Here is a 27,153-nt window from a genome sequence, read left to right as displayed (position 1 = left end):
GAAAAGATTCATAAGGAAGTTGCCTGGATTCGGCGGCTTCAGTTATGAAGGGATTGGATTGGACTGTTCCCACTTGGAATGGAAAAAGGCTGAGGGGTGACCTTAGATGATTATAAAATCACGAGGGGCATAGATAGGAAAGATAGTTGCAGCCATTTCCCCAGGATGGGGAGTTAAAAGTAGAGAGCATAGGCATTAGATGAGAGGAGAAAGATTTAAAGGAGATCTGAAATTTGGCATAGAAAAGATGGTGGTACATGGAACAATTCCAAGAAGTGGCTGATACAATTACAACAATAAAAAAGCATTTAGACAGGATAGGAAGAGTTTTGAAATATGTGGGCCAAATGGAGGGAAATTGGATGATCATGGGTAGGCATCTTGTTTGGCATGGCCAAATATTGGGTCGGAGATCCTGTTTCTGTGCTGCATAACTACGATTGTAATTGAAACATGAAGTTTCAATATTAGGCCTCAAATGCCTATTTTTGTTCTTTTTGAAATTGACTAATTTTATTGTTCTATCAACAGTTTCTGAAACAGAAAATAATGAAGGACTGCAGCTTAAAAAGGAACATGCTCTCAAAATATTTAATTACATTAACTCTTGGACACAGAGGTTTGTTTACTTTTTATTTATGGTGTGTGCATGAATAGACTGTCACTTTATATTCCCATAAAAGCATGATTGTTTAATTGCCAATAATTTATTTTGAGTCATTTAAAGTCATGAGAAAAATTGAAATATTTGACATTATTTCCTATATTCCTTTTTTTGATAACTAGAGTGGCTTTTATATTATTGATATTCTACATTAAATTGTTGCTTGGTATTACGGCTGAGTAAAACGGGTTCAACGAGACTGGTGCTGATTTCAATTGCAACATAACATTATAATCCATTGTGTAATTCAACACTACCATCAGGATCTTTTCTTTGAATATATGAACAAACCTACATGTCTATAAAGAGTGCTTTAATTTTGTGTAATTTTAGATTAAAATTTTTAAAAATCAATTCATCGTTTGTCTAGTTTATGTTGAGGTTTATATGTTTTATAAGTCATAGAGCACAAAATTGGGCATTTTGATCCACCATGTCCACATTGACCTTGTCGCCCTTTTACACTAATCCTATTCGACTGAATTAATATTGTATTCTTCCATGCATTGCCTATTTAAATGTAAAATAGTTTATCTTTTGTTAATAAAACATTTGTCTTTATCTTGCTGTCAGTTCATCTTTACATTCTAGACTGATGTCAGACTTGCATGAAATGTCATTGTCACATGCTGTAATAATGTCCTAACTTCAGACACAACTCACGGATCCGTCTTGCATGACAGAAGTATTGGTGTATATACCTGAATTCAATTATTTCCAAAATAAATATTTTGGAGATTCCAGGAATTTTTGCAAATTACATTTTAGGGCCAACAATTATATTCATTACATCATAATATTATTTTTTCTCCGCTATATAATAGATACATTTGTAAATACAGAATCTGTTAGCTTTCATGAAAGTTTAGTTATTTTTTGTGTTTAACACTGAGCTGTTCATAACATGTTTCTCTTTTTTGATATATAGGCAATGCCTTTGTTGCTTCAAGGAATACAAGCACCTGGAAATCTTCAACCAGGTGGTTTATGCCCTTATCAATATGGTGACTGCCCAAATCCAGGCTCTCCAAGACCAGTTGTGTAAAATTTGCACTAGTGATGATTCTTCATGGCAGGACCTGAATCAGCAAAACCATGAACAGATTAATCGGGAAGGAGAGTGTAATAAAAATGAAGATGATATTGGTCGAAAATTAAATGATTTTGTGGAGAAAAAGGCAAATAATAGAACATGTGGGAGAACTGAGGAGGTTTCTGCACGGAGCACTGATCCATTTAGCACGTGGAATACAGAAGAAAAAGAAAAGTTGTTGTTATGTGTGGCAAAGATATTTCAAATTCAGTTTCCTTTATATACTGCCTACAAACATAACACACATGCTACTATAGAGGTATAATGTATTTTTTGAGCTGTAACAGTTGATATATGTAATTCACTTATTGAGTTTTTACCAAGTTTCTATTGCTTTGCAAAAAATGCAAATCTGTGCGTTATGTATATTTTGAGGTTTTTACCTGCCCAAAATTGTTTATATATATACAACTTGAAATGTCCGGGAAGAAAAAACGGTGTGATAAATTGCTTCAGGCCATTTGGAAAATAGCTCGGGCTTCTTTGCGGTATTTCTGTGTTTACTTTGAAGGATTGGATCTGTACAATAGCTTTTACTTCTTAAAGATACAAGCTATTAGTTATATCTTTGATTACTCGTGTAAATAGAATTGAAATTGTTGCTTTGTTAATGGAAAATAATCAACAGAACAAGCTCCTATTTGACCGCTTAGTGTTTATCCTGTAGGTGACATATCTGCAATAAATTGAATATGTTTGGAGTGTTGTTGGAGAAGAGAACAGCAGTTAAATGGTTTACATTCCTGAATGCCATTTTAATTTTTGCACATCCAGCATATAAATAATAAATCTTTAAAGTATGATATTTGCACAAGTGAGCTATAAATGTCAAGATTTGACAGTGCTACTAATGACTTCTCTATTGATATGGGTAACTGCTTTGAAAAGTGAGAAATGTCCGTTTCAAGAAAATGTAGATATCGTGTTATCTTTTTTGCAATTTATTTTGCTACTGTCATGAGCAGTATCTAAATATAATTCAGATTTCAAATGAAATAAGTAAAACAAATGCAGATTTAGTTTGATGGAAAATTTACTTGACACTTCATAACATCAAATGAAGATGCAGCAATTAAAGATATCATTTTAAGGTTTACAAGCAAATAAATCATAATTGGTCTTGCAAAGTGGTAGATAGCCCAAAATGGTAGATAGCTATAAAGAATGTGAAAAAATCCCATAAAAACAGCACAAAATCACTTTTCAACTAATTAAATGCTTTTCACGATTAGTTACTGTTGGTAATCTGTGCACCACAAGGCTGCGCAAACAACAGCGAATTAAAAACTAATTGACATTCATTGTTGGAAATTTTTATTCTGACCATTGGGAAGTCCTATACAGACCTTTCTGTCCTCGGTCTCCTCCATTGTCAGTGAGGCTAAATGCAAATTAGAGGTACAGCATCTCATATTTCGCTTGGGCAGCTGACAGCCCAGTGGTATGAATAATGATCTCCCTCACTTCAGGTAGCCCCGGCATTCCCTCTCTATCCCTTCCCCACCTAAGTCACACTAGTCTAATTTTCACCCTACAAACAGCCAGTTTCTTTTATCATTGTTACTTTTTTGCATATCTTTCATTCGTTGTTCTTTATCTCCACATCACCGTCTATATCTCTCGTTTCCCTTATCCCTAACCAGTCGGAAGAAGGGTCTCGATCCAAAACGTCACCCATTCCTTCTCTCCAGAAATGCTGCCTGTCCTGCTGAGTTACTCCAGCTTTTTGTGTCTATCTTCGGTTTAAACCGGCATCAGCAGTTCCTTATTACACATTGGGAAGTGCAGTTGTCTTTGGTCTATGCCATATCCCTTTTCTCTAGCTGATCAATCAAAAAGTTTACATCTGAATTGAGTTTCTGACCTTGTATTCCTCACTCACTTTCAATCAGTTTAATGCTAAATCCTATATCCATATCCTTTTGGCTCCAGAATTGACTATTCCTTTGCTCTCCTGGCTAGCTTCAACTCATCTTGCACTGCCCATAAGATTTAGCTCCTTGGAAAATGTACTGCCGGAATCTTAACTTGCCCTCGAATGCTGGTTGATATATGTTGGCATTTTGCTGACTGGTAATGCCGTAATTTTAATAATTGTTTCCGACTCTTCAAGGCCTTCCTATTTCTGTAACCTTTTCCAGCCATTTAACACCCTTGGATCTTTGTGCTGCTCCAGTTTTGCCCTCTTGTGCTTTCCAGGTAATCGTCCCTCTTTGGTGGCTGCGAGCTCATTGTGGAGTAAATTTTGGATTTGTTTCTCTGATCCTGGCCTCTGTTCACTCTGCTTTCGAGATACTGCTTAAACCTATCCTGGTTGCCCTAATATCCCACGTTGCACCCCTCTGGTTTCTCTCCTATTGAATGGCTCACGGCACTTTACTATGTTAACGATGCTATAAGGGTGTAAGTGGTGTTAGTTGATAGATAAATATTGCATAAGATACTGGAATCGTTCTGCTCCTGAACAGTATGTTGGACTTTTTAACTCCATTTATTTAGGCAGAGACAGACCTTTTTAATATTTTTACTGCAGCATTGAGGTCTCAGTCTGGATTGCATATATATTTACCTTAATTGGGCTTGTACTGTTGGTCACCTGACAAAGTTTAAATTGATAAAGGGTAAATTATTTTACAATTTGTCAAGGAACAATTGGTTTTTAATCTGAATGTTTATTTTTATCTAATATTGATAGGGCTGGCTTTGTAGTTCCTATCTACCGTTGCCTAAAATCGTGTAATCTTATTTCAAACTTTCACATTTAAAATCTATACTAACCTTTCTTTAAATTAGGACATTTCAGCTCATGAAAGCAACTTATTAGGGGCGTTTTGTGATATGAATGTAAGTAACAATTTTCATAAATTTTATGGTATTTTGATTCATTTTTACGCTACTAATATGTAACATTATGAAAAATTTGTGTAAGATGAGCAAGTCTTGCAAACTTTGACAATAGCATAAATATAGAAGTGTATAATTTGGACATTTTAGTCAATTTTCTATCCTGCAAATAAAATGAATCGTCATTGTAATGTCTGTAATGTCTGGATATTAAGCTTAAGATGCAATAATATATGAACACTCCACAACCCAACTTGCTTGTGATTTTCATCAACTTGTTATTTTGTATCTGTACATGTCCTCGCGCTACATCTTTGTGGAATACAAAGATTCGTGGGGCATGATTTGTTTCAGTTTTGATTAATGGGTCACTTGGCCCACTTATTGGCTAAATTAAGCATGACAGCTTGTATTTAGTTCTGAGTTAAGTGACCTTGCATCAAAGCCCTTTTATTTCTCAAATAATTGCCTATCTTTGGCTCTTTGTTAACAGTACTTTTACATTTCATTGGTCCATGAATCAATATATTATGTGGAAAAAGTATTCCAATATATTCTAGATATTTTTCTTAAACTTTGATCAGAACACCCTTTTTACCTTCTGCTGCTTAGTGTATTTTGGTGTATCTTCATATTTGGATCTTTTCATCTTGTGCATCATCCGCATAAAATATTGTTATATATTTTTTTTCCAATCAGATAGTAATTCCTAAAATGGACATTCTAATATAATAATCCACATGAAGTAATTTTGTGCTATTTATGATCTTTGTGTTACACTTGAATAGAAGCTTAAAAACAGTTTTATTCTGGAAACCGGAATGTAAAAATCAGATGTCTTGGAAATATTTGAAATACAGGTGCACAACCTTTTATCCGAAAGCCTTGGGACCAGACACTTTTCGTAATTCAGAATTTTTCGGCTTTCGGAATGGAAGATTTTTAGCGCAGATTTTATCGGCTGGCTCAGTGGTAGAGTGCTTGGCTCATATCCGCGAGTTTGCGCCTAGATCCCGGCAGTTACTCGATCGCGAGTTTGAGTCTTCAATGTAGTTTTTTCTTGCAGAATAGGAGAGAATAGTGAGGGTTAGGCTGGGATCATTCTCTGCGAGATGATCTTAGTGCGGGAGACAAGTGTAGGAGAGGCGTACTGACTGTGTGGGCAGAACTTTGGAAGTGATTGCCCACCATTCTCAAAAGCCGCTGTGTCTCCCTGTCCCTCCAACTCCAGAGGAATCCGCTCCCCGATGGGCCGCTACGGCGACAAGTGTCAGTTTGCCCACAGCCCGAGCTGCGCTACCCCAAGAACAAGACGTACCTTGCACACCATCAGCTTCTGCCACTACGGGGAGCGTGTTCCTCTGGAGTTGGAGCGGGGCTGGGCTGGAGTTGCTGATCTGGGATCTCCGTGCTTGCAGTGGGCCTGGGGGTCGGTGTCCCGATGAGGGGGCGCAGCTCGACTGTGGGCGAACTGCCACTTGTCGCTGTAGCGGCCCATCGGGGAGCGGCTTCTGGTGGTCCTGACGTCTCTCAGCTCCTGTCCAGGGGGGTGGCCGGAGACGTCAGGACCAACAGGAACCCGCTCCCCGATGCGCCGCTACAGCGACAAGTGGCAGTTCGCCCACAGCCCGAGCTGCGCCCCCTCATCCGCAACCCGGGTTCCTCTGGAGTTGGAGCGGGGCTGGGCTAGAGTTGCTGCTGGCTGTGAGTCTCTGGGATCTCCTGGAGCTGTCCCGTTGGTCCTGATGTCTCCGGCCACCCCCTTGGACTGGAGCTGAGACTGGGAACTGTACCGCCCTTGCCCCCTCCCTCTGCAACTGCAAACAACCCCACAGTTCCCAGTCTCAGCTCCTGTACAAGGGGGTGGTCGGAGACGTCACAGCCCGAGCTGCACCGCCTCATCCTCAACCCCAAGACCAAGACGTACCTTGCACACCATCAGCTTCTGTCCCTACGGGGAGCGTGTTCCTCTGGAGTTGGAACGGGGCTGGACTGCTGCTGGCTGTGGGTCTCTGGGTTCTCCGTGCTTGCAGTGGGCCTGGGGGTCGGTGTCCCGTTGGTCCTGACGTCTCCGGTGACTGGCACTGACCTGCTGGCATCGCCGACGTGAAGACAGTGCAAAGCCCCCGCGCCGGTGCAATGGGCGGGAAGCTGGAGAGGGGAGGGAAGGGGTCACACACATGGCCAGGAAGCAGAGGGGTGTAGGTGGGGAGAAACTGAAGGGAGCGACAATCTGCTGCTGCCTGCCCGCTGAATTTAAAAAGTTCTCACGCAAGGCTCACGATACACTGTGTATCGTGTCTACCGTGGGAACTTTTTAACTCAGCGGGCAGGCAGCAGCAGATTGTCAATTATTAACCCTCCCGCGCAATATACCCTCACCTTCTCTTTTATGAATGGGGATTTAGTTCCCCTTTCTTCGAGGACCGACCGGAGGTTCTGCTGTCACCTCTGCGGGCCGCCCTCGGTGAACGTCTTCAAGGACCTTTCTTCAAGGACTGAAAAAATGTCCGCTATTCGGGGCTTTTCGTTATTTGGAACTTTGGATAAAAGGTTGTGCACCTGTACTAAGCACCATTTGTGATTAAAAATAGGTTGAGGTTTTGATGTGACTTTTTTATTAGACCTAAAGTTTCGGTTCTTTAATCATCTGCAAACAAAATTCAGTTATTGAGTGTATACTCGTAAGGTTGTTTGCAGAAATATTCTGTAAGAAGATTTGATGTGGCAACATTGTTAAATATAATTTGCATTATCTGTGGGGATTTTACAAATTGTAATTTTTCATGTATCCTGGAAATCTCGCTGAAAAATATTGTAATTGTCAACTTGTGAAGTAGTGGTTCTGTCTGCCTTTTGTTGCAATCTAATTTTCTGAGCTTTATATAAAATCTACAAAATGAAATTTAAATTAGATCAGTTAGATTTTTGATATGAAAACCTTTGTAAATTACTTAATTTTTTTGTTATTTGTTTCAAGTCTAATTATCCTTGTTTCTTATTTGTTTAGGATGTAGAAGTACCTTTGCACTTGCTTCGCTATGTCTGCCTCTTTTGTGGAAAAAATGGCCTTTCGCTTATGAAAGATTGTTTTGAATATGGAACTCCAGAAACTCTTCCTTTTCCAATAGCACATGCATTTATCACAGTAGTATCCAATGTAAGTTGTACATATTTTTACTTTGAATTCTATTAACCACCTAATGGATTTGAGAATAAATTCTATTAAACTGTTGCTCTCCCTCACAGATTAATGAATCGGCATGTAGATAGGCTCTTGAAAATGGCTACTTTGTGTTTTTATGGCCAGCACATACAGTGCAAGAGTAAAGAAGTATTAATATTTTTTTAATGAAACTGGTTAAGACACATTTAAGAATCTAAGATAAAGTAATTATGTTCCTTTTACAAAATTGATCAAAATGTTGTTGCTGCAATGTAGATGCAGCAGAAAGGCAATCAAAGATGGGTCTCTTTTATGGTTACTTTTATGTAACCCGTATTTAAAGCCTAATTATTTGTTTATGTTACTTTTTGTAATTCATGAGCATTGTTTAATGATTTGGCTGCTTGTAATATCAAATGGTGTGAGTATATTGATTTTCATGTGATGTAACTTGTAGTTTGAAGTTCCTTTGGTCATTCAAGAAAGAATGTGTAAAGTACTTGTATAGCAGGTGAAGTACTAATATCGAGAGAGAAAAAACGAATAGGAACAAAATGCTCAATGTGCTGCATTGTAGAAGATGTAATATCAATTAAATAAAACAGGTATTTTGAAGACCATTAGAAATCTGTTTGTGTAGAAACAAGGAAGTATAGGTGCTGGTTTGCAAAAAAAAAGACACTGCTGGAGTAATTTAGCGGGTCAGGCAGCATCTCTGGAGTATATCGATAAGTGACATTTTGGGTCGGGACCCTTTTTCAGACTGAACTTTGGAAATGTCCCAAAATTTTGACCCGAATTGTCACCTATCCATGTTCTCCAAAGATGCTGCCTGACCTGTTGCGTTACTCCGGAAATCTATTTGTATTCCCTGGTACACAAAAAAGCTGGAGAAACTCAGCGGGTGCAGCAGCATCTATGGAGCGAAGGAAATAGGCAACGTTTCGGGCCGAAACCCTTCTTCAGACGGAAGCACCCGCTGAGTTTCTCCAGCTTTTTTGTGTACCTTCGATTTTCTAGCATCTGCAGTTCCTTCTTAAACTATTTGTATTCCCTGTTCATCTGAGCAAGTTATGGTTTATCAATGTATCTTAATTACAAATCAAGCTCATATTTACTATGACGCTTTTAACTTGCTATTTTCCTTTTTTTTCAATACTTAAAGATTTTGAATCTTTAAGTGTGCTTCACAGCAACTTTTTTCTTTGTAAGTTCCTGTGTCCATATTAGAATGAAATTGTTTGTGTGAACTGGTCATGATGTAACTGCACTGCGCTCCTTTCTGAACCTGGCATCTTCGTCCCTGAGACCACGAGCATAGGGCCTTCTCATCGGAAATTCAAGTCCGATCCCCAGAAATTATTTGACATTGTCACAAAATATATTAAATGTCTGACTGTAACTGATACTTTTATGAAAACTGCTTAGCTATGAAAAAATTAATTATTTTCAATTTTAAATTAGTATTAATAAGTAGAAGATTAAACCTCAAAACACAAATGTACACATTAATCTAAATTCAAACAATCTGCTGAGGAACTATGTGGGATAGAAGGAAATCTGATTCAGATTTGTTTATTGTTACAATAAATAGTATACAGTAATGATAGATACAATAATAAATACAACCTTGATTGCAAAGCAACAGAATGGTGAAAATATTGTAGTGCAATCTAAAGTATTAAAAAAAAAACTAAAGTGATAAACGAAATAACTAAATAAGGTAGAGATAAGAATATGTGGCAGCACCTATGGAAACTGAGTTTGGAAAGAGGCGATTGGTTCAGTAGTCTGATCGCAGTGGGGAAGAAGATTTTCTCATCTGGACTTGGGGCTTTCAAGCTCCACTATCTTCTCTTAGAGGGTAGAAGAGATAGGTGATGATACTTTCAGATTTCTGTAATAGGCTGTGAAGATGGACTGGATGAAAAGAAGTGATGAGTCATTGATGGACTGAGCAATGCTCACTATTCTCCACAGGTTCAGGTGGTCAAGAATAGAGCAGTCTCTCAGACCTGATGCAGGTTTTCGACCTGGAATGTGGGCAGCTCCTTTCCTACCTACTGAAGCTGCTCCACCACTGATTTCCTCCAGCAGATTGTTTCTTGCTCCAGATTCCAGCAATTGCAGTCTCATTTGGCTCAATTAAAAATACATCTCAGTTAAAAAATAAAGAAACATAAATTACTTGAAACTTTCCTATCAAAATGTAGGGATGACTGAAAAACCCCTCAAAACCACAGACTGGTTGGAGGGAAATTGCTAGCATTTATTAAAATTGAAGTGGACCAGATCAGCATGGATATATAAAGGAGAAGTTTCATGTTTCACTAAGCTGTAGAATAAGCGTGGGGAAGTCTCACGTATAAGGTACAATATGATTAAAGTGTGGCACATTAAAAACTATAAATCAAATTAGATTGCACAGGATTTAAGGTATTGGGGTTTCTTTAATGGTTTGGATTAAACAGATGATTTTTGGGTATCGATGCTGTATCTAATAAGGTGCGCAGAGATTGGTGATGTTGGTGCTGGTGCCACGTAATAGTTTTGCTAATGATACCAAGCTGGATGGCAGCGTGGGCTATGAGGAAGGTTTGGAGAAACTACAAGGGAATATTGATTGACTGAGTAAATACATGAGGACAGGGCAGATGAACACATTAGGCAAAAAAGGAAGGTTATCAATTTTTGTAGCTATTATACAAAGTTTGACTCACTGAGTAGACAAATGGCATGTGCCATTTATTACAGAGAAGAGTGAAATGTGGCATATTTTCTGAAAGAATTAAGTATTACAGACTAGTGTGATTTGAAAATGTGGGATCTGAGTGTACATGGTCTAAAGTCCTTGAATGTGATAGTACTTACAGGATTCTGGGATTCATAAGCAGGGACATAGAGTACAGCATTGTGCAGGTGTTGAATATATGCCAAACTTTGGTTATTCCAAAACTGCCCAAATCTGGTAGCCATATTTTACAAAGTGAAGTTCCAGAGAGGGTGCTGAAATGATTAACTGGAATGGATTGAGTAATGAGTGAATTAAGTTAAAGATTCAACTGGAGAAGCTGGGTTCTTCTGCTTGGAGCAAAGGTCAGTTGGAGATTTGTTTGTGGTGTGTAAAATCATTTTTAGCTTGCATAAGGTGAATGAAGGAAAATTTCCCATTAGTTGATGGTTCAAGAGCAAACGTACACAGATTTAACATTTCGGGCAAAAAATACAAGGGAAGATGTGCTTTAATAGTTGAGATCTGGAATTATTGTCTTTGAAGGAGATGGAAAGAGAATAGGCACTTGATAATTTTCGAGGGGTTGAAGTAAGATCCAATTTTATGCCAGCCACACTAAAACCGCTTCTCACACGTTGGCTAAGGGAACAAAAGTTCTCTTGTAATATTCAGTAGAAACAGAAAACCAATTTACTTGGAGCCAGGATATTGACAATTTCTGAAAATTAATTTTGTGTGGCTTTGCTTGATATTTTGTAAGATTGTTCAGCAAGTTTATTGAGTAGTGGGCTTGCCCTAATTTCTTTTGAATGCTATGAAAATTTGACAGTTAAATCCCAATGGACAACTGATTTTCCTCATGTTTAATGTCATACCAGTGTAATACAACTTCAAAATTCTGAATTTATAATAATGCTTTTTCTCCTTAGATAGGCTGCTAATTATAAATGTATTATAACAGTTCTATTTAAGAGAATATTTGCTGCAATATATATTTAGTGATAGACAATAGGTGCAGGAGAAGACCATTCGGCCCTTCGAGCCAGCACCGCCATTCAATGTTATCATGGCTGATCATCCCCAATCAGTAACTCGTTCCTGCCTTCTCCCCATATCCTCTGGCTCCACGATCTATAAGAGCCCTATCTAGCTCTCCCTTGAAAGTATCCAGAGAACGGCCTCCACCGAGAATTCCACACTCACAACTCTTTGTGAGAAAATGTTTTTCCTCGTCTCTGTTCTTGCATCGGGAACATGTTTCCTGCATCTAGCGTGTCCAAACCCTTAATAATCTTATATGTTTCAATAAGATATCCTCTCATCCTTCTAAACTCTAGAGTATACAAGCCCAGCTGCTCCATTCTCTTAGCATGTGACAATCCCGCCATCCTGGGTATTAACCTTGTAAACCTAAGCTGCATTCCCTCAATAGTAAGAATGTCCTTCCTCAAATTAGGGGACCAAAACTGCACACAAAACTCCATGTGAGGTCTCACTCAGGCCCTATACAACTGCAGAAGGACCTCTTTGCTCCGGTACTCAACTCCTCTTGTTATAAAGTCCAACGTGCCATTCGCTTTCTTCACTGACTGCTGCACCTGCATGCTTAATTTCATTGAATGATGAACAAGGACCCCCAGATCCCGTTGTACTTCCCTTTTCCCCAACTTGACACCATTTAGATAGTAATCTGCCTTCCTGTTGTTGTTACCAAAGTGGATAACCTCACATTTATCCACACTAAACTGCATCTGCCACCTCACCCAACCTGGCCAAATCACTCTGCATTCTCATAGCATCCTCCTCACAGTTCACACTGCCACCCAGCTTTGTGTCACCTGCAAATTTGCTAATGTTACTTTGAATCCCTTCATCTAAATCATTGATGTATATTGTAAATATCTTGCGGTACCCCACTAGTCATTGCCTGCTATTCTGAAAGGGACCCGTTAATCCCTGCTCTTTGTTTCCTGTCTGCCAACCAATTTTCTATCCATGTCAGCAATCTATCCCCAATACCATGTGCCCTAATTTTGCCCACTAATCTCCGATGTGGGACCTTATCAAATGCTTTCTGATAGTCCAGGTACGCTACATCCATGTTGACTAGGACCGATCCTGTTACTGCTATCCAAATGTGCCACTATTTCATCTTTCATAATTGACTCCAGCATCTTCCCCACCACCGATGTCAGGCTAACGGGTCTATAATTCCCCGTTTTCTCTCGCCCGCTTTTCTTAAAAAGTGGGATAACATTAGCTACCCTCCAATCCACAGGAACTGATCCTGAACATTGGAAAATGATCACCAATGCGTCCTCGATTTCTAGAGCCACTTCCTTAGGTACCCTGAGATGCAGACCATCAGGCCCTGGGGATTTATCAGACTTCAGTTCCATCAGTCTACCCAGCACCATTTCCTGCCTAATGTGGATTCCTTCAGTTCCTCTGTCACCCCAGATCCTCTGGCCACTAGTATATCAGGATGATTGTTTGTGTCCTCCTTAGTGAAGACGGATCCAAAGTACCTGTTCAACTCATCTGCAATTTCCTTGTTCCTCATAAGAAATTCACCTTTTTCAGTCTTCAAGGGTCCAACTTTGGTCTTGACTAATTTTTTTCCTCTTCGCATACCTAAAGGAGCTTTTACTATCCTCCTTTATATTCTTGGCTAGCTTATCTTCATACGTCATCTTTTCTCCCCGTATTGCCTTTGTAGTTATCTTCTGTCGCTCTTTAATCATTACCCAATCCTTTTGCTTCCCGCTCATCTTTGCTACGTTGTACTTCACTTTTATTTTTATACTGTCCCTGACATCCCTTGTCAGCCACGGTCGCCCCTTACTCCCCTTGGAATCTTTATTCCTGTTTGGAATGAAGTGATCCTGCACCTTCTGTATTGTTCCCAGAAATACCTGCTATTGTTGTTCCACTGTCATCCCTGCTAGAGTATCTTTCCAGTCAACTTTGGCCAGCTCCTCCCTCATGGCTCCATAGTCCCCTTTATTCAACTGTAACACCGACACCTCCGATTTACCCTTCTCCCTCTCCAATTGTAGATTAAACGGCCATATTATGGTCACTTCCTCCAAATGGCTCCATAACCTTAAGTTCCTTTATCAAATCCGGTTCATTACATAACACTAAATCCAGAATTGCCTTCTCATTGCCTTCTCCCTGGTAGGCTCCAATACAAGCTGCCCTCAGAATCCATCACGGAGGCACTCCACAAACTCCCTTTTTTTTCCCAGTCTACCTGCATGTTGAAATCTCCCATAACAACTGTAGCATTACCTTTACGACATGCCAATTTTAACTCCTGGTTCAACTTGCACTCTATATCCAGACTACTTTTGGGGGGCCTGTAGATAAGTTCCATAAGTTCCTTACAATTCCTTCGTTCGATCCATACTGACTCCACATCTCCTGTTTCAATGTCACCTCTTGCAAGGGACTGAATTTCAATGGATTTCAATGGACTTGCAATGGATAAATTCATTCTAACCACTTATGATTACCTTCTTTTAAAATCCTGGAACAAATCCTCTAACACCATTTTAGATCATCTACACTTCACTGACTGCAGTATTTCAAGAAAAGCCCCTAATACAAACCATCTTAAAGATAAATAAGGATCAGCAGAGAAAAACAATATTGCCAGAAGTAGCCAAATCAGGGAATGACCCGGAAAAAAGAGGCCATAACTTCTTGTTTGCGATGAGTTGCATGTACTTGCTGATGACGTGAAGAGTTTTGTGTATTCCATTGTGTTAACTCGCTGCCTAGACCAAAATAGTAACTTATACTGTCAAATGGATTGTCCACACCAAGTACTGCCCACAGATGGGTGTGTGGGTGGAGAAAGTTTTGACAGCTAGAAAGCTACCCAAGACATTAAGATAACACTCAAATTCTTTAAAATAAATTGAAGAGTTTTTTGTAAAATTTGAATAATTGAATCATTGAAACGATTAAAAGTTGGATAACTCTATGCTTCCCCCTTCTCCTTTCAAGTACATGAGTATGTATTTTGTGACTAGTTCATTGGCATATTTCCCAGAATTAGTGTTTGGAATTTCTACTAACGCGCGAGTGCTGCTAGGAAATTGACAGAGCTCAGTCAGCAGGTTTTTCAGTACTTAATTCGGGATAAATGGTAGCAGTCTGTTTTACAATTATGAGTCAAAATAAATTGCAGATGCTGGAAATCTTTAAAAAAAAAAAAAAAAATGCTGGAAACAATTTGTAAAGTAGGCTACATCAGTGGGAAGAGAACCAGAGTTAACATTTAAGGCAAAGTCTCCTCTACAGAACTGTGAAGGAGACAAAGGGAGCTTGTAAAGCTGGATGGAGCACAGGGGAGGCAATGTCTCTGACACTGTAAAACTGGGGTGAACTTGAGGATCAGCTGTACACAATATTCTCTGGTCAATGAGTGAACTGGAGCAGTTGGAGAATGTAAATGTAGCTGATAGAATCTACGAGTTGCAAAAAGCAGTTCAGGAAGTCATACCTGGCAGATTAGGCAGGAAAAATAGGGGAGAAATACAAAATTACAGATGAACGACTGCTACAGCTAGAAAAATCAAGTTAACTCTTGTCGAATTCAATATTAAGTTAAGATGGCTGCAACGTGCCGTGACGGAGGAGGAGGTACTGTAACAGTGGCGTAGGCACAGACAGAAGGGTCAGAGAAATAAAGTGTGGGCAAGAGGCAGTTCAGAGTTGCCTTCTGCGCCTATTGGTGTGTGGCGTACTGCACTGTAACAAAGAGGCCAACATAAGCTTGAGAAACAGCACATTCTTTTTCCCGTATGTCTTCTATATGTCTTCCCGCTCTGCAAACCACAATTACTCCATGATTTTATGTTTTTTTGTAATTCGTGCAACACAGAAATATGCCCTTTCAGGCCATCTTGTCCGTACCTATTATGCCATTGTCCCACTATAGTGGATTCAGAAAGTATTCAGACCCCTTCACCTTTTCCACATTTTATTACGTTACAAACTTATTTTAAGATGGATTAATTCAAAATCTACACACAATACCCCAGAATGAAGAAGTGAAAACGGGTATTTAGAAATTTTTACAAAGTAATTAATTATAAATAACTGAAATATTAGATTAGATTAGACTTTATTAATCCCTTTATTCAGGGGAAATTCAGATGTCCTTGCAGCACACTAATAAAAATACAACATAGCATTCGAGAAGAAATTCAACACCAAAACACAAAAACATCTCCCCCATGGGGGGAAGGCACAAAGTCCAGTCCCCATCCCCTTGTCCAATATCACATCTACATAAGTATTTAGACCCTTTGCAATGACACTCAAAATTGAGTTAGGTTCATCGTGTTTCCATTGATTATCCTTGAGATGTTTCTACAACTTGATTGGAGTCCACCAGTGGTAAATTAAATTAATTGGACATGATTTTGAAAGACACACACCTTTCTATATAAGGTCCCACGGTTGACAGTGCATGTCAGAGCAAAAATCAAGACATGAAGACAAAGGAATTGTCCGTAGACATCCGATTGTGTTGAGACACAGATCTGGAGTAGGGTATAAAACAATTTCTGCAGCATTGCAGGTCCCGAAGAGCAGTGTCCTCCGTCATTCTTAAATGGAAGAACTTTGGAACCACCAGGACTCTTCATAGAGCTGGCCGCCGGCCAAACTGAGCAATCGGGGGAGAAGGGCCTTGGTCAGGGAGGTGACCAAGAACCCGATGGTCACTCTGACAGAGCTCCAGAGTTCCTTTGTGGAGATGGGAGAACCTTCCAGAAGGACAACTATATCTGCAGAACTCCACCAATCAGGCCTTTATGGTAGAGTGGCCAGACGGAAGCCAATCAGTAAAAGGCAAATGACAGCCCACTTGTAGTTTGCCAAAAGGCATGAGAAACAAGATTCTCTGGTCTGATGAAACCAAGATTGAACTCTTTGGCCAGAATGCCATGCGTCACGTCTGGAGGAAACCAGGCACCACTCATCACCTGGCCAATACCATACCTACGGTGAAGCATGGTGGTGGCAGCATCATGCTCTCGGGATGTTTTTCAGCGGCAGGAACTGGGAGACTAGACAGAATCGAGGGAAAGATGAACGGAGCAAATTACAGAGAGATCCTTGATGAAAATCTGCTCCAGAGCGTTTTGGACCTCAGACTGGGCGGAGGTCCACCTTCCAACAGGAACATGACCCTAAGCACGCAGCCAAGACAACGCAGGAGTGGCTTTGTGGCGAGTCTGAATGTCCTTGAGTGGCCCAGCCAGAGCCCGGACATGAACCCGATCGAACATCTCTGGAGGGACCTGAAAATGTGCATCGACGCTGCCCGTCCAACCTGACAGAGCTTGAGAGGATTTGCAGAGAAGAATGGGAGAAATTATCCAAATACGGGTGTGCCAAGCTGTAATTGCTGCCAAAGGTGCCTCAAGAAAGTACTGAGTAAAGGGTCTGAATACTTATGTAAATGTGATATTTCAGTTATTTCTTTTTTATTACTTTGGAAAAATTCTAAACACCTGTTCGCTTTTTTATTATGGGGTATTGTGTGTAGATTGATGATTAAAAATATATAATTTAATCAATTTTAGAATAAGGCTGTAACATAACAAAATGTGGAAAAAGTGAAGGGGTCCGAATACTTTCTGAATGCACTGTATGCCTTTCCTAACCAACTATCTGTCCAAATGCCTTCTAAATGTTGTATTTGTATGTCTCCCCCACCCTCTCTGACAGTTTATGCCAGATAACCACACCCTCTGGAAAAAATTGCCACTCGGATCTTTAAATATCTCCCCTCTCACCTTAAAACTGCCCTCGTGTTGTAAACTCCCTTGTCTTGGTAAAAAGACCTGGACCTATTCTGCTCATAATTTTTATAAACTCAGCTTTCCTAATCTCTCTTTATAACTAAAGCCCTCCATTCCAGATAACACCATAGTTAATCTCTTCACACTCTTTTACTCTGACATTCTTTTTGTAGTGTGGTATCCAGAACTATACACATTCTAAGGCCTGTCTAACAGTTGATTTGTACAGTTACAACATTATGTCCATATTCCCATACATATTGCCTCAGATTATGAAGCATATGCTGCCTTTTCTAACCCCAGAAGAGCTTGCACCCCAAGGTCGCTGTGTAAAATGCTCCAAAAGTCCCTGCCATTTGCTCTTCATGTTCTGCCAGAATTTGACTTTGCATAGTGCACTATTTCACACTTTTCTGAATTAAATTTCACCTGCTTCCGCTCTACCCAACTTTCCAGCTCCTATTGTATCCTTAGATGACTTTTGCTATCTGCGACATCTCCAATTTTCATGTCATCTGCCAACTTCCCTTTGTTTTTGCTCTTTAACTCCACCCATTCACTCACTGATCAGATGCACTTTTTGGCTTCGGCATCCTGGTTTTCCCTATCTGTGACATCGTTTCTCAACCCTCCCTGCCAGTTACAGAGCTTCATGTCTCTGAGAATCTGAAGAAGGATCCTGACCCGAAATATCAGCTTTCCATTTTCTTCACAAAGGCTGCCTCACCTGCTGAGTTACTCACAATACTTGTGTTTTGCTCAAGCTTCCAGCATCCGTCTTCATTTCTCCTCAATTCTGATGAAGAGGCTTTGATCTGAAACATTAACTCTTTCTCCCCTCCCCGAAGCGGCTGACACCCTGAACATTCCCAGCATTTACTGCTTTATTTTGCAATTATTTCCTGCAGAAAAAAATGGTACCAAATTTTCTGTTTATATCACTCATGTTCTTTCCTTTGCTAAATTTGCACGACTGCCAAAACTGAAACGTGACCTTGTATGTCATGAGGGTTGGCTATTGTAATTTGTCATTGTAGAATATTATGTCAATTTTGTAATTCTGTCATTTTCAATGATATCCAATATAGACATTTCAGTTGCCTTGGCAAATTTGATTGCTTGAAAATTGTGGCACCACCTTGACCTATATGCAGAAAAGATGGAAATACTTGACCGTAATAAAAACAAAACTTTCAGTAGAATGAGTGAAAATTATTAAAATATTATGGCACCATTCTCTAATCTGTATTTTATACGACAGAATGATGTATTAGTGAGATTGATACTTAAAAATGAAGCCATAAGTCTGCATTTCAGAGCAAACCAATTGAACATGGAAGAAAGTCCCTAGAACTTACTATGAAAAAACAATATAGTGATTACGTTAGTGTGTCAGAATAATACACAACTCCATTGTTATGTCGAAACTCAAGACTGATTAGACGAAACTTAAACATGAAATCTGATAACGATGATTTCGTATGAGGGAGGAAGTTTATGTAACCACTAATACCGAGGGGAGCAAAGTCATGATTCTATGTCACTTTAACTGGTTGCTTAGACTTGCAAGATGGGCTGAAATGTCTTTTACAGTGTTCTCTTTGGAAAAAGAAAATGAACAAAAAATACTCTTGTTCTGTGACAAATAAACTGGAGTAACCCAGAGGGCTGGGCATCATCTGAACATGGTTTGTATCAAGATAGAATTTTATTGGCAAGCATCCTATGTTGTAACTGGTTAAATGAGAGCACATGCCTGCTGCAGGGGATATAGATGTGATAATGTTGCCTGCTCATTCTTATAACTTTTTGTTCATACTATACTGAACATTTTTAATTTTATGCAGATACGGTTCCTCATAACCTTCCATTCTTCATGTAAGTCAGGATAGTGATAGCAAACTATTCGAAGTGAATGGCATTGCAGTTTTCTATTGCCATCAGAAATTTACAGTGGTACCTAATAGTCACATAAATAATTCAAATAATTCATATTCTGAATTAAAAAATAATAATTTATATGCTAGCATCAAAGATAAACCACATGATTCATTTAACATCCCCTTTTACCCGAACTTATCCTGATTTTCTTGCCAATGATTTCCTCTTAAGGTAATGGTTTTATCTATTGAGTCTTTGTATATTTTTCCAATATGCAGTTTAACAATTTTAAAACCTATATTCTTTTGATGCACTATTTTCTGTTGGTTCTTTATTTTCCACTGATTAGCTCACAGTTGTACTTTGAAATTCTTGTGCATAAGTGACAGGATTGCACTTGTATTATTTAATATTTCCGTCTATGCATAAGGAAGAACTAAATTATTTATTGGCTTGCAAAATAGCTTCAAGACATTATAAAGTGCCGATTGAATTCTGTGTATTTTGGGGGCAGAAATGGCGAAACTGGTGGGCCCCTTAACCTTGACCATCTAGTTTTTCTAGCATGATCATTTTAGTCCCATGTGTGTTTTCATTTAGTGAATTGCCTACATTAATTGTTGTGATTAGGCTTGGAAGGGAGGAGGTTATTAGCAGAGTGGAGGAATTAATTCTGTTAATTAAGGCTTAGAAAGAGATGTGTACAGGGCTGCCAACATTGGATGAGAGTTGGGAGTGACAAATTACGACAGACCAAGCCCAAGGGAGCATAGCAACTGAGGTGGGGTGGGAGCAGGGTGTTCCCCCTCCCGTTGGTACGAAGCTTTCGCATTTTTCAGCTTGAAATTGTGCAATCTGGTGCATACTGTAGCAGGTCTTTTAACTTAAACTTGAATGCAATATTTATGCTTTAAATTGGATTAGCTATGAATAAGGTTAGGCTAAATTACATTCCTAATTACATTCCACAGTAGAGCCAGGCTCTGATCAACAGATGCAGCACATGAATGATCTTAGTATATTCATGTATGGAAATCAGACTATGTTGACCAACCTGGGTCTCACTGCACACCTGGTACTACTCCCGACGCTGACCCCAGTTGCATGCCTTCTCTCATTCCTGACCCTTAGTCCATCCTTGCACGTGGTCCCCTATTCTACCCTGATCATAGCTGCATACCTGCTTAGGTTCCCAGTGCTGAACACTCCCATTGCCCCATCTTTGACTGCATACCTAGTACTATTCCAGACCTTGATTTTGGATGCACACTTGGCCTTGCTCCTAGCCCCTCTGCACTGACAATATATCTGGCCCACACATAAAACCCCATATCTGACCCCCTGGACTTAACCTATTACGTTCAAGTCCACAGGTGCTTATCTAATGCAGTAATCTTTTATGGGGCACTTCACGGACCTAATTTTGTACAACAAAATTTGCTACATCCATTGGCTTCCTTGTTATCTAACATGCTAGTTACTTTGTCAAAGAAGTCGTCAATTGGTTGAACACAATTTCTCGTCCATAAAATTACACTCACTCAGCTGTATAAGTATTCTGTTACCATTTCCTTCATTTTCCTAACAAACTGTCCTGAAGTCATTTTCACCCCCCATATTTTCAGTATTTTGCTGTCTTCCTCTCAGCTGGGACTTTTCCGAAATGCAAAGTCCAATAACTATATATTTAAGCAATATTATTCTATTAAATGTGATCTCGAGAGTACATAATATTTTCTGTAGTATTCATAACACAACAATGATTAAAAAGATCTTTGTTTTTGATTGCACCTACCAACATGCATACATTATTATATTACAGTTAATATATACTGAGGGCGAATTTTTGTTCCAATTCTCCCCATTCCCAATTACTTTTACATTGAAGTGATTGAAATCCAAGTGAAGTTTAAATGGCATCAGAAAAATAAAACCTTCGGAATGGATGATATTCATTATGTGGTTGGTTGGAGTCGGTATCAGCACAATTGCTATATTAAACTTTGAATCTTCAGATGTCCTGGTTCAAGCTAAAACTAAAGACTAAATAATAACCTCCTCACACATTCACCTGTAAGTACCTCTGTCACTCCTTTAAAATAAACCTCTTCTTTGAACAAGCTTTTAAACATCACATATAAATCAGTTTCCATCTGATTACACTTCTTGAGGATGTTCATCTACGTGTTCAATTAATAAAACAACGAGATTGGGGACATTTCTATTCAACCGATCAAAGGAATTTTGGGCGGGGGGGTGGGGGGTTAGAAATAGTCAGTGAGGTAAACAAACATGATAGTTGAGTAGAAAATTGCAATAATGCTACCTACCCGATATTTAACTGAGGAAATAATGGGTTATCTGGGCTGTATGTTGTGACAGACAGCCTGACACCTTGCATGTCATTTTAATATTACACTTATCCCGTCCCCCTGGATATTCCGGATTATTAAATTAAGGTTTTGTCAACTAATTACAAATCAGGCTAATTACAAATCAATAACGTTAGCCAACTCCGAAACACGAAACACTGAGCGTTGGGATCTAGACTTCACAGACAGCTGGCCTCAGTTCCCCGCTCACATCTGGCAGTACTCTCTGTCTGAACCAGGGGCCATGGAGCGTTTTTGAAAGTGGGGGGGGGGCTGAGCGATCACTGATCACTTGCCTTGGCGGTACCTGGCAAGGGAGTGGAGCAACGGAGCGGGGGGAGGGTGTGGGAGTGGGGTGTCCCTCCCACCAAGGTAGGGACTTTTTGAAATTTGATTTATTAAAATCACGTTTTAATGCATTACAGAAGTATGATTTCAATCTTTTTTGTTTGAAGTATTTTTAAGGGGTAACTTTTTCCACACAAAGGGTGGTGGGTGTATGGAACAAGCTGCCAGAGGAGGTAGTTGAGGCAGGGACTATCCCAACATTTAAGAAACAGTTAGACTGATACATGGGTAGGACAGGTTTGAAGGGATATGGACCAAAAGCAGGTAGTGTAGCTGGGACATGTTGGCGGGTGTGGGCAAGTTGTGCCGAAGGGCCTGTTTTCACACCGTATCACTCTATGACTACATTATACCTCCACCATGCATGAATGCTTCAAAATCAAGTGGTCAAGTTTTATTGCCATATACTCAAGCATTGAAACATAGAAAAGAGGTGCAGGAATAGTCCATTCGGCCCTTCGAGCCAGCACTGCCATTCAATACGATCATGGCTGTTCATCTAAAATCAGTACCTCCTGCTTTTTCCCCCATATCCCTTGATTTTGCGAGCTCCAAAAGCTAAATGTAACTCTCTTGAAATCATCCAGTGAATTGGCTTCAACTGCCTTCTGTGGCAGTGAATTCCATAGATTCACAACTCTCTGGGTGAAGAAAGTTTGTCCTCATCTCAGTCCTAACGGGCCTACCCTTTATTCTTAAACTGCGACCCCTGGTTTTGAACTCCCCCAGCATCGGGAACATTTTTCCTGCAGTTATAGTAAGTGAAAATCTAGCAGGCCAGAAGGATGCTTTCTGCAACCACCCCCATTTGAAGGCCACTATCTTTCATCATTTCTACCCAGTACTTGGTACCTACTTCCAGCAGCCTGCACCGAGCCGCAGCCTGATCCATGCCGGTCACCAGGGCGAACTTGGCACAGAGACTAACGGCAGCGGCGCAACGCTTCCGACGCCTCCGATGGCCTGGGACTCTTGCACTGAGGCTGCTCCATGGCCGGAGCTGCAGCGAGCGACTCGCCAGCCTGGCAAACACTCGCCTGCCAGGACTCCCCGTCCGCATCTGCCCCCGCTGCTGCTTCTGCTTCCATCCCTCCCTCAGCCCCGGCTCTCCAACACCCGCGGCCCAATAGATTTTGAAATTCTCGTTGTTCACAGAATTTCTTACAATAGACAGTGAGAAATTTGTGATCAGCGTGAGAGCGTGAGAATTTGTTGAAATGAGTGAGTCTCACGCTCAATGCCTGAGAGTTGGCAGCCCTGTGTGTAAGAAGGAACTGCAGATGCTGGTTTAAACCAAAGATAGAAACAAAAAGCTGGAGTAACTCAGTGGGACAGGCAGCATCTCTGGAGAGAAGGAATCTGTAGAAGTGTCTCGACCCGAAACATCATCCGTTCCTTCTCTCCAGAGATACTGCCTGTCCTGCTGAGTTACTCCAGCATCTTGGAAAGAGATGTTTGGTTTACATTTCTATATTTTTCTGGGAGTTCATTGTGCATACTTCTGTGGTTCCAGTTGTCTTGAAATTCGCAATGCCTCTACTTTAACATTTGATCAGTAATTTGGCGTTGAGATTTCATCAGGAAGGTACTTAGTTTGGATTATAAATTGAGACTTTTGCTTGTTTTCATGGATTCTTTGTTTTTATATAATCTGAAAAGTTTATCAAAGGGCTGACTTAACTTTCCCCAAGATTTTTCATTGTTTCTTATTAGAATGGTAAAATTGTGTTTTGAAAGTTGCAAAGTGGTCTATTGATAGTCGTTGTAAGTTTGGCATACTTTCTGTGATCCTTTTTGGGGCCATGTGTTCTAAGTTGTTTGGAATCCCACATCTCTGGTTTTGTGGCTCCACTGCTGCTCAACTTTATCCTTTTCCCATTGTGGGGCACATTGTGATCCTCCAATGTGGTGGCCCACTACATTTGTGTTGCTTTGGGACGACTGATCAGCTTTGTGTTTTTAAACTGTTGTGTGACTTCCATGACTGCTCCCTGGCCCAATACCTGCATAGTGGATCAAAGAATACTTGATAAGGGCTTGTCCCACTTGGCGCTTTTTTAGGCGTCATATCAGTGTCGCCAAAAGATTTTGAGCATTTCAAAATTCAGCGGCGACAAAAAAAACATTACGACACTCGGAGAAACACTGAGCGTCATACGTCATCACGTTGCGTCACGGCACTTCACCGACGCATCACGCTGCGACGTTTCGGTGACCTAATACGTCAGTCAATGATGCCGGCAGATGCCAAAAAAATCGGCAAGTGGGACAGGCCCTTAACCCTATCATTTCCAGCCTGTAAAAGGTGCAATATAGAATGTGGTGGGTGAAGTGAAATTAGGTAGAGTGTCATAGATGTGAGGAAGAGAGTAATGTTAAGTGGATTTGTTTCCACATAACAGCACCAATGCCTTCATTTACAGAGCAAAGAAAGTCTTGATTTAGCTACAAAGTAACTCGCAAACATAAACTGGTTCAGCAATTCTCAATTAATTTTTGTTTTCATTGTTGAGTGGGGACCCTGATTTTTCAAACCAAAGTAATTTACTGCTCGCTTCAGAATCAAATCAAACTGCTTCCCCTGAGATGATGGGCTTGCCTTTTCTCTGAATACAGGAAAGCACTGATCATCTGGTATCGGATGTTTTAGCATCTGACTTGATCTGGAGAGTGAGCTTTAAACCCATAATGCGGGAAGGACTGGGAAACATTGGTAGGTTTGCAGCTAGTTTCTAGGTTACTACAATGTTTAAACTTGTTTTGATAAGCTGAAACATCCAATATAAATCTTGCAAACAGTTCTTTTTCTCGTTCCTTTTAAATGCATTGGCTTCATGAAAAAAATCATTATGCTACTATAGTATGTAAAAAAGAAAGTGAGATAAATATGTTCAGGAGTATTAATGAAACCATCCAATGATCTGAAAAATCTGCTTGTTCAGTACTGCCAAAATCCAGAGGATGCTGCATTATTAGGAGTCTTACTGTAGTCACGTAGAATTATGTGTAGGAAAGAACTGCAGATTCTGGTTTAAATCGAAGGTAGACACAAAATGCTGGAGTAACTTAGCGGGACAGACAGCATCTCTGAAGAGAAGGAATGGGTGACGTTTCAGGTCGAAACCCTTCTTGAGACTGATGTCAGGGGAGGGTGCAGGACAAAGATAAAATGTAGTCAGAGACAGTAAGACTAGTGGGAGAAGTGGGAAGGTGGAGGGGATGGAGGAACAAGCTTCTTTTACAGTGCTCTTTTCCTCTCCCCAGACTGAAAAAAGACTTGCCTGTTGTATTTCGTTCACAGACCCACACATTTTATGAGTTGATCTTGTGGCGATTGAGGGATTAGGATAATGTGATACGATCATTTTAACAAGTAGACATTAAAATAACCGGAATAATGTAAGGAGGTTTATGCATTACCTTTGATTATTAACGTTGGCTTTGTAAGTATTGTGTCTGTGTCCGTCCAGTATCTGGCAGATGGTTCAAGATACAGTGCATTCAGAAAGTATTCAGACCCCTTCCCTTTTTCCACATTTTGTTACGTTACAGCCTTATTCTAAAATGGATTAAATTATTTATTTTATCATCAATCTACACACAATACCACATAATAGAAAAGCGAAAACAGGTATTTAGAAATTTTTGCAAATTAAAAATTAAAAATAAATAACTCAAATATCACATTTACATTAGTATTCAGACCCTTTGCTATGACACTCAAAATTGAGCTTCAGTGCATTCTGTTTCCATTGATTATCCTTGAGATGTTTCTACAACTTGATTGGAGTCCATAAGTGGTAAATTAAATTGATTGGACATGATTTGGAAAGGCACACACCTGTCTATATAAGGTCCCGCAGTTGACAGTGCATGTCAGAGCAAAAACCAAGCCATGAAGACGAAGGAATTGTCCGTAGACCTCCGAGTCAGGATTGTGTCGAGACACAGATCTGGGGAAGGGTATAAAACAATTTCTGCAGCATTGCAGGTCCTGAAGGGCACAGTGGCCTCCGTCATTCTTAAATGGAAGAACTTTGGAACCACCAGAACTCTTCACAGAGCTGGCCGCCCGGCCAAACTGTGCAATCGGGGGAGAAGGGCCTTGGTCAGGGAGGTGACCAAGAACCTGATGGTCACTCTAACAGAGCTCCAGAGTTCCTCTGTGGAGATGGGAGAACCTTCCAGAAGGGCAACTATATCTGCAGCACTCCGCCAATCAGGCCTTTATGGTAGAGTGGCCAGACGGAAGCCACTCCTCGGTAAAAGGCACATGACAGCCCGCTTGGAGTTTGCCAAAAGGCATGAGAAACAAAATTCTCTGGTCTGATGAAACCAAGATTGAAATCTTTGACCCGAATGCCAAGTGTCAAGTCTGGAGGAAACCAGGCACCGCTCATCACCTAGCCAATACCATACCTATGGTAAAGCATAGTGGTGGCAGCATCATGCTGTGCGGATGTTTTTCAGCGGCAGGAACAGGGAGACTAGTCAGGATCGAGGGAAAGATGAACGAAGCAAAGTACAGAGAGATCCTTGATGAAAACCTGCTCCAGAGCGTTCTGGACCTCAGACTGGGGCAGTGGTTCACCTTCCAACAGGACAACGACCCTAAGCACACAGCCAAGACAACGCAGGAGTGGCTTTGTGACAAGTATGTGAATGTCCTTGAGTGGCCCAGCCAGAGCCCAGACTTGAACCCAATCGAACATCTCTGGAGGGACCTGAAAATAACTGCATCGACTCTCCCCATCCAACCTGACAGCTTGAGAGGATCTGCAAAGAATGGGAGAATTTACCCAAATACAGGTGTGCCAAGCTTGTAGCGTCATACCCAAGAAGACTTGAGGCTGTAATCGCTGCCAAAGGTGCCTCAGCAAAGTACTGAGTAAAGGGTCTGAATACTTATGTAAATGTGATATCTCAGTTATTTATTTTTAATTACTTTACAAAAATTTATAAACACATGTTTTTGCTTTTTTATTATGGGGTATTGTGTATAGATTGATGATTAAAAAAATTGATTTAATCAAATTTTGAATAAAGCTGTAACGTAACAAAATGTGGAAAAAGTGAAGGGGTCTGAATACTTTCAGAGTGCACTGCATACACCACCCACTATGTTGAAAACCTACTCTTTGGATCTCCTTTAAATTTCTCCCTTCTCATCTTAAACATGTGCCCTCTTGTCTAGACTCCTTCTGTCCTGGGAAATAATATTGTGAAC

At 40.2% G+C, this 27,153-nt stretch overlaps 1 protein-coding gene across 6 annotated transcripts in view; it reads left to right on the top strand.

Annotated features, from left to right (window-relative positions):
* The window catches only part of usp34 (ubiquitin specific peptidase 34), a 217,205-nt gene that overhangs the window by 31,689 nt on the left and 158,363 nt on the right, over nucleotides 1–27,153 (top strand). For all 6 annotated transcript variants that reach the window (XM_055639914.1, XM_055639913.1, XM_055639912.1 and 3 more), the window contains exons 2-5: nucleotides 532–619; nucleotides 1,593–2,016; nucleotides 4,551–4,601; nucleotides 7,612–7,761. In XM_055639914.1, the coding sequence (XP_055495889.1) occupies nucleotides 532–619; nucleotides 1,593–2,016; nucleotides 4,551–4,601; nucleotides 7,612–7,761 (713 nt within the window). The remainder of the gene's footprint in view (nucleotides 1–531; nucleotides 620–1,592; nucleotides 2,017–4,550; nucleotides 4,602–7,611; nucleotides 7,762–27,153) is intronic.

Source organism: Leucoraja erinacea, chromosome 8 (genome assembly GCF_028641065.1).
Source record: "Leucoraja erinacea ecotype New England chromosome 8, Leri_hhj_1, whole genome shotgun sequence".
NCBI classification, from domain to species: domain Eukaryota; kingdom Metazoa; phylum Chordata; class Chondrichthyes; order Rajiformes; family Rajidae; genus Leucoraja; species Leucoraja erinaceus.
This window is presented reverse-complemented; position numbering and strand designations above follow the sequence as displayed.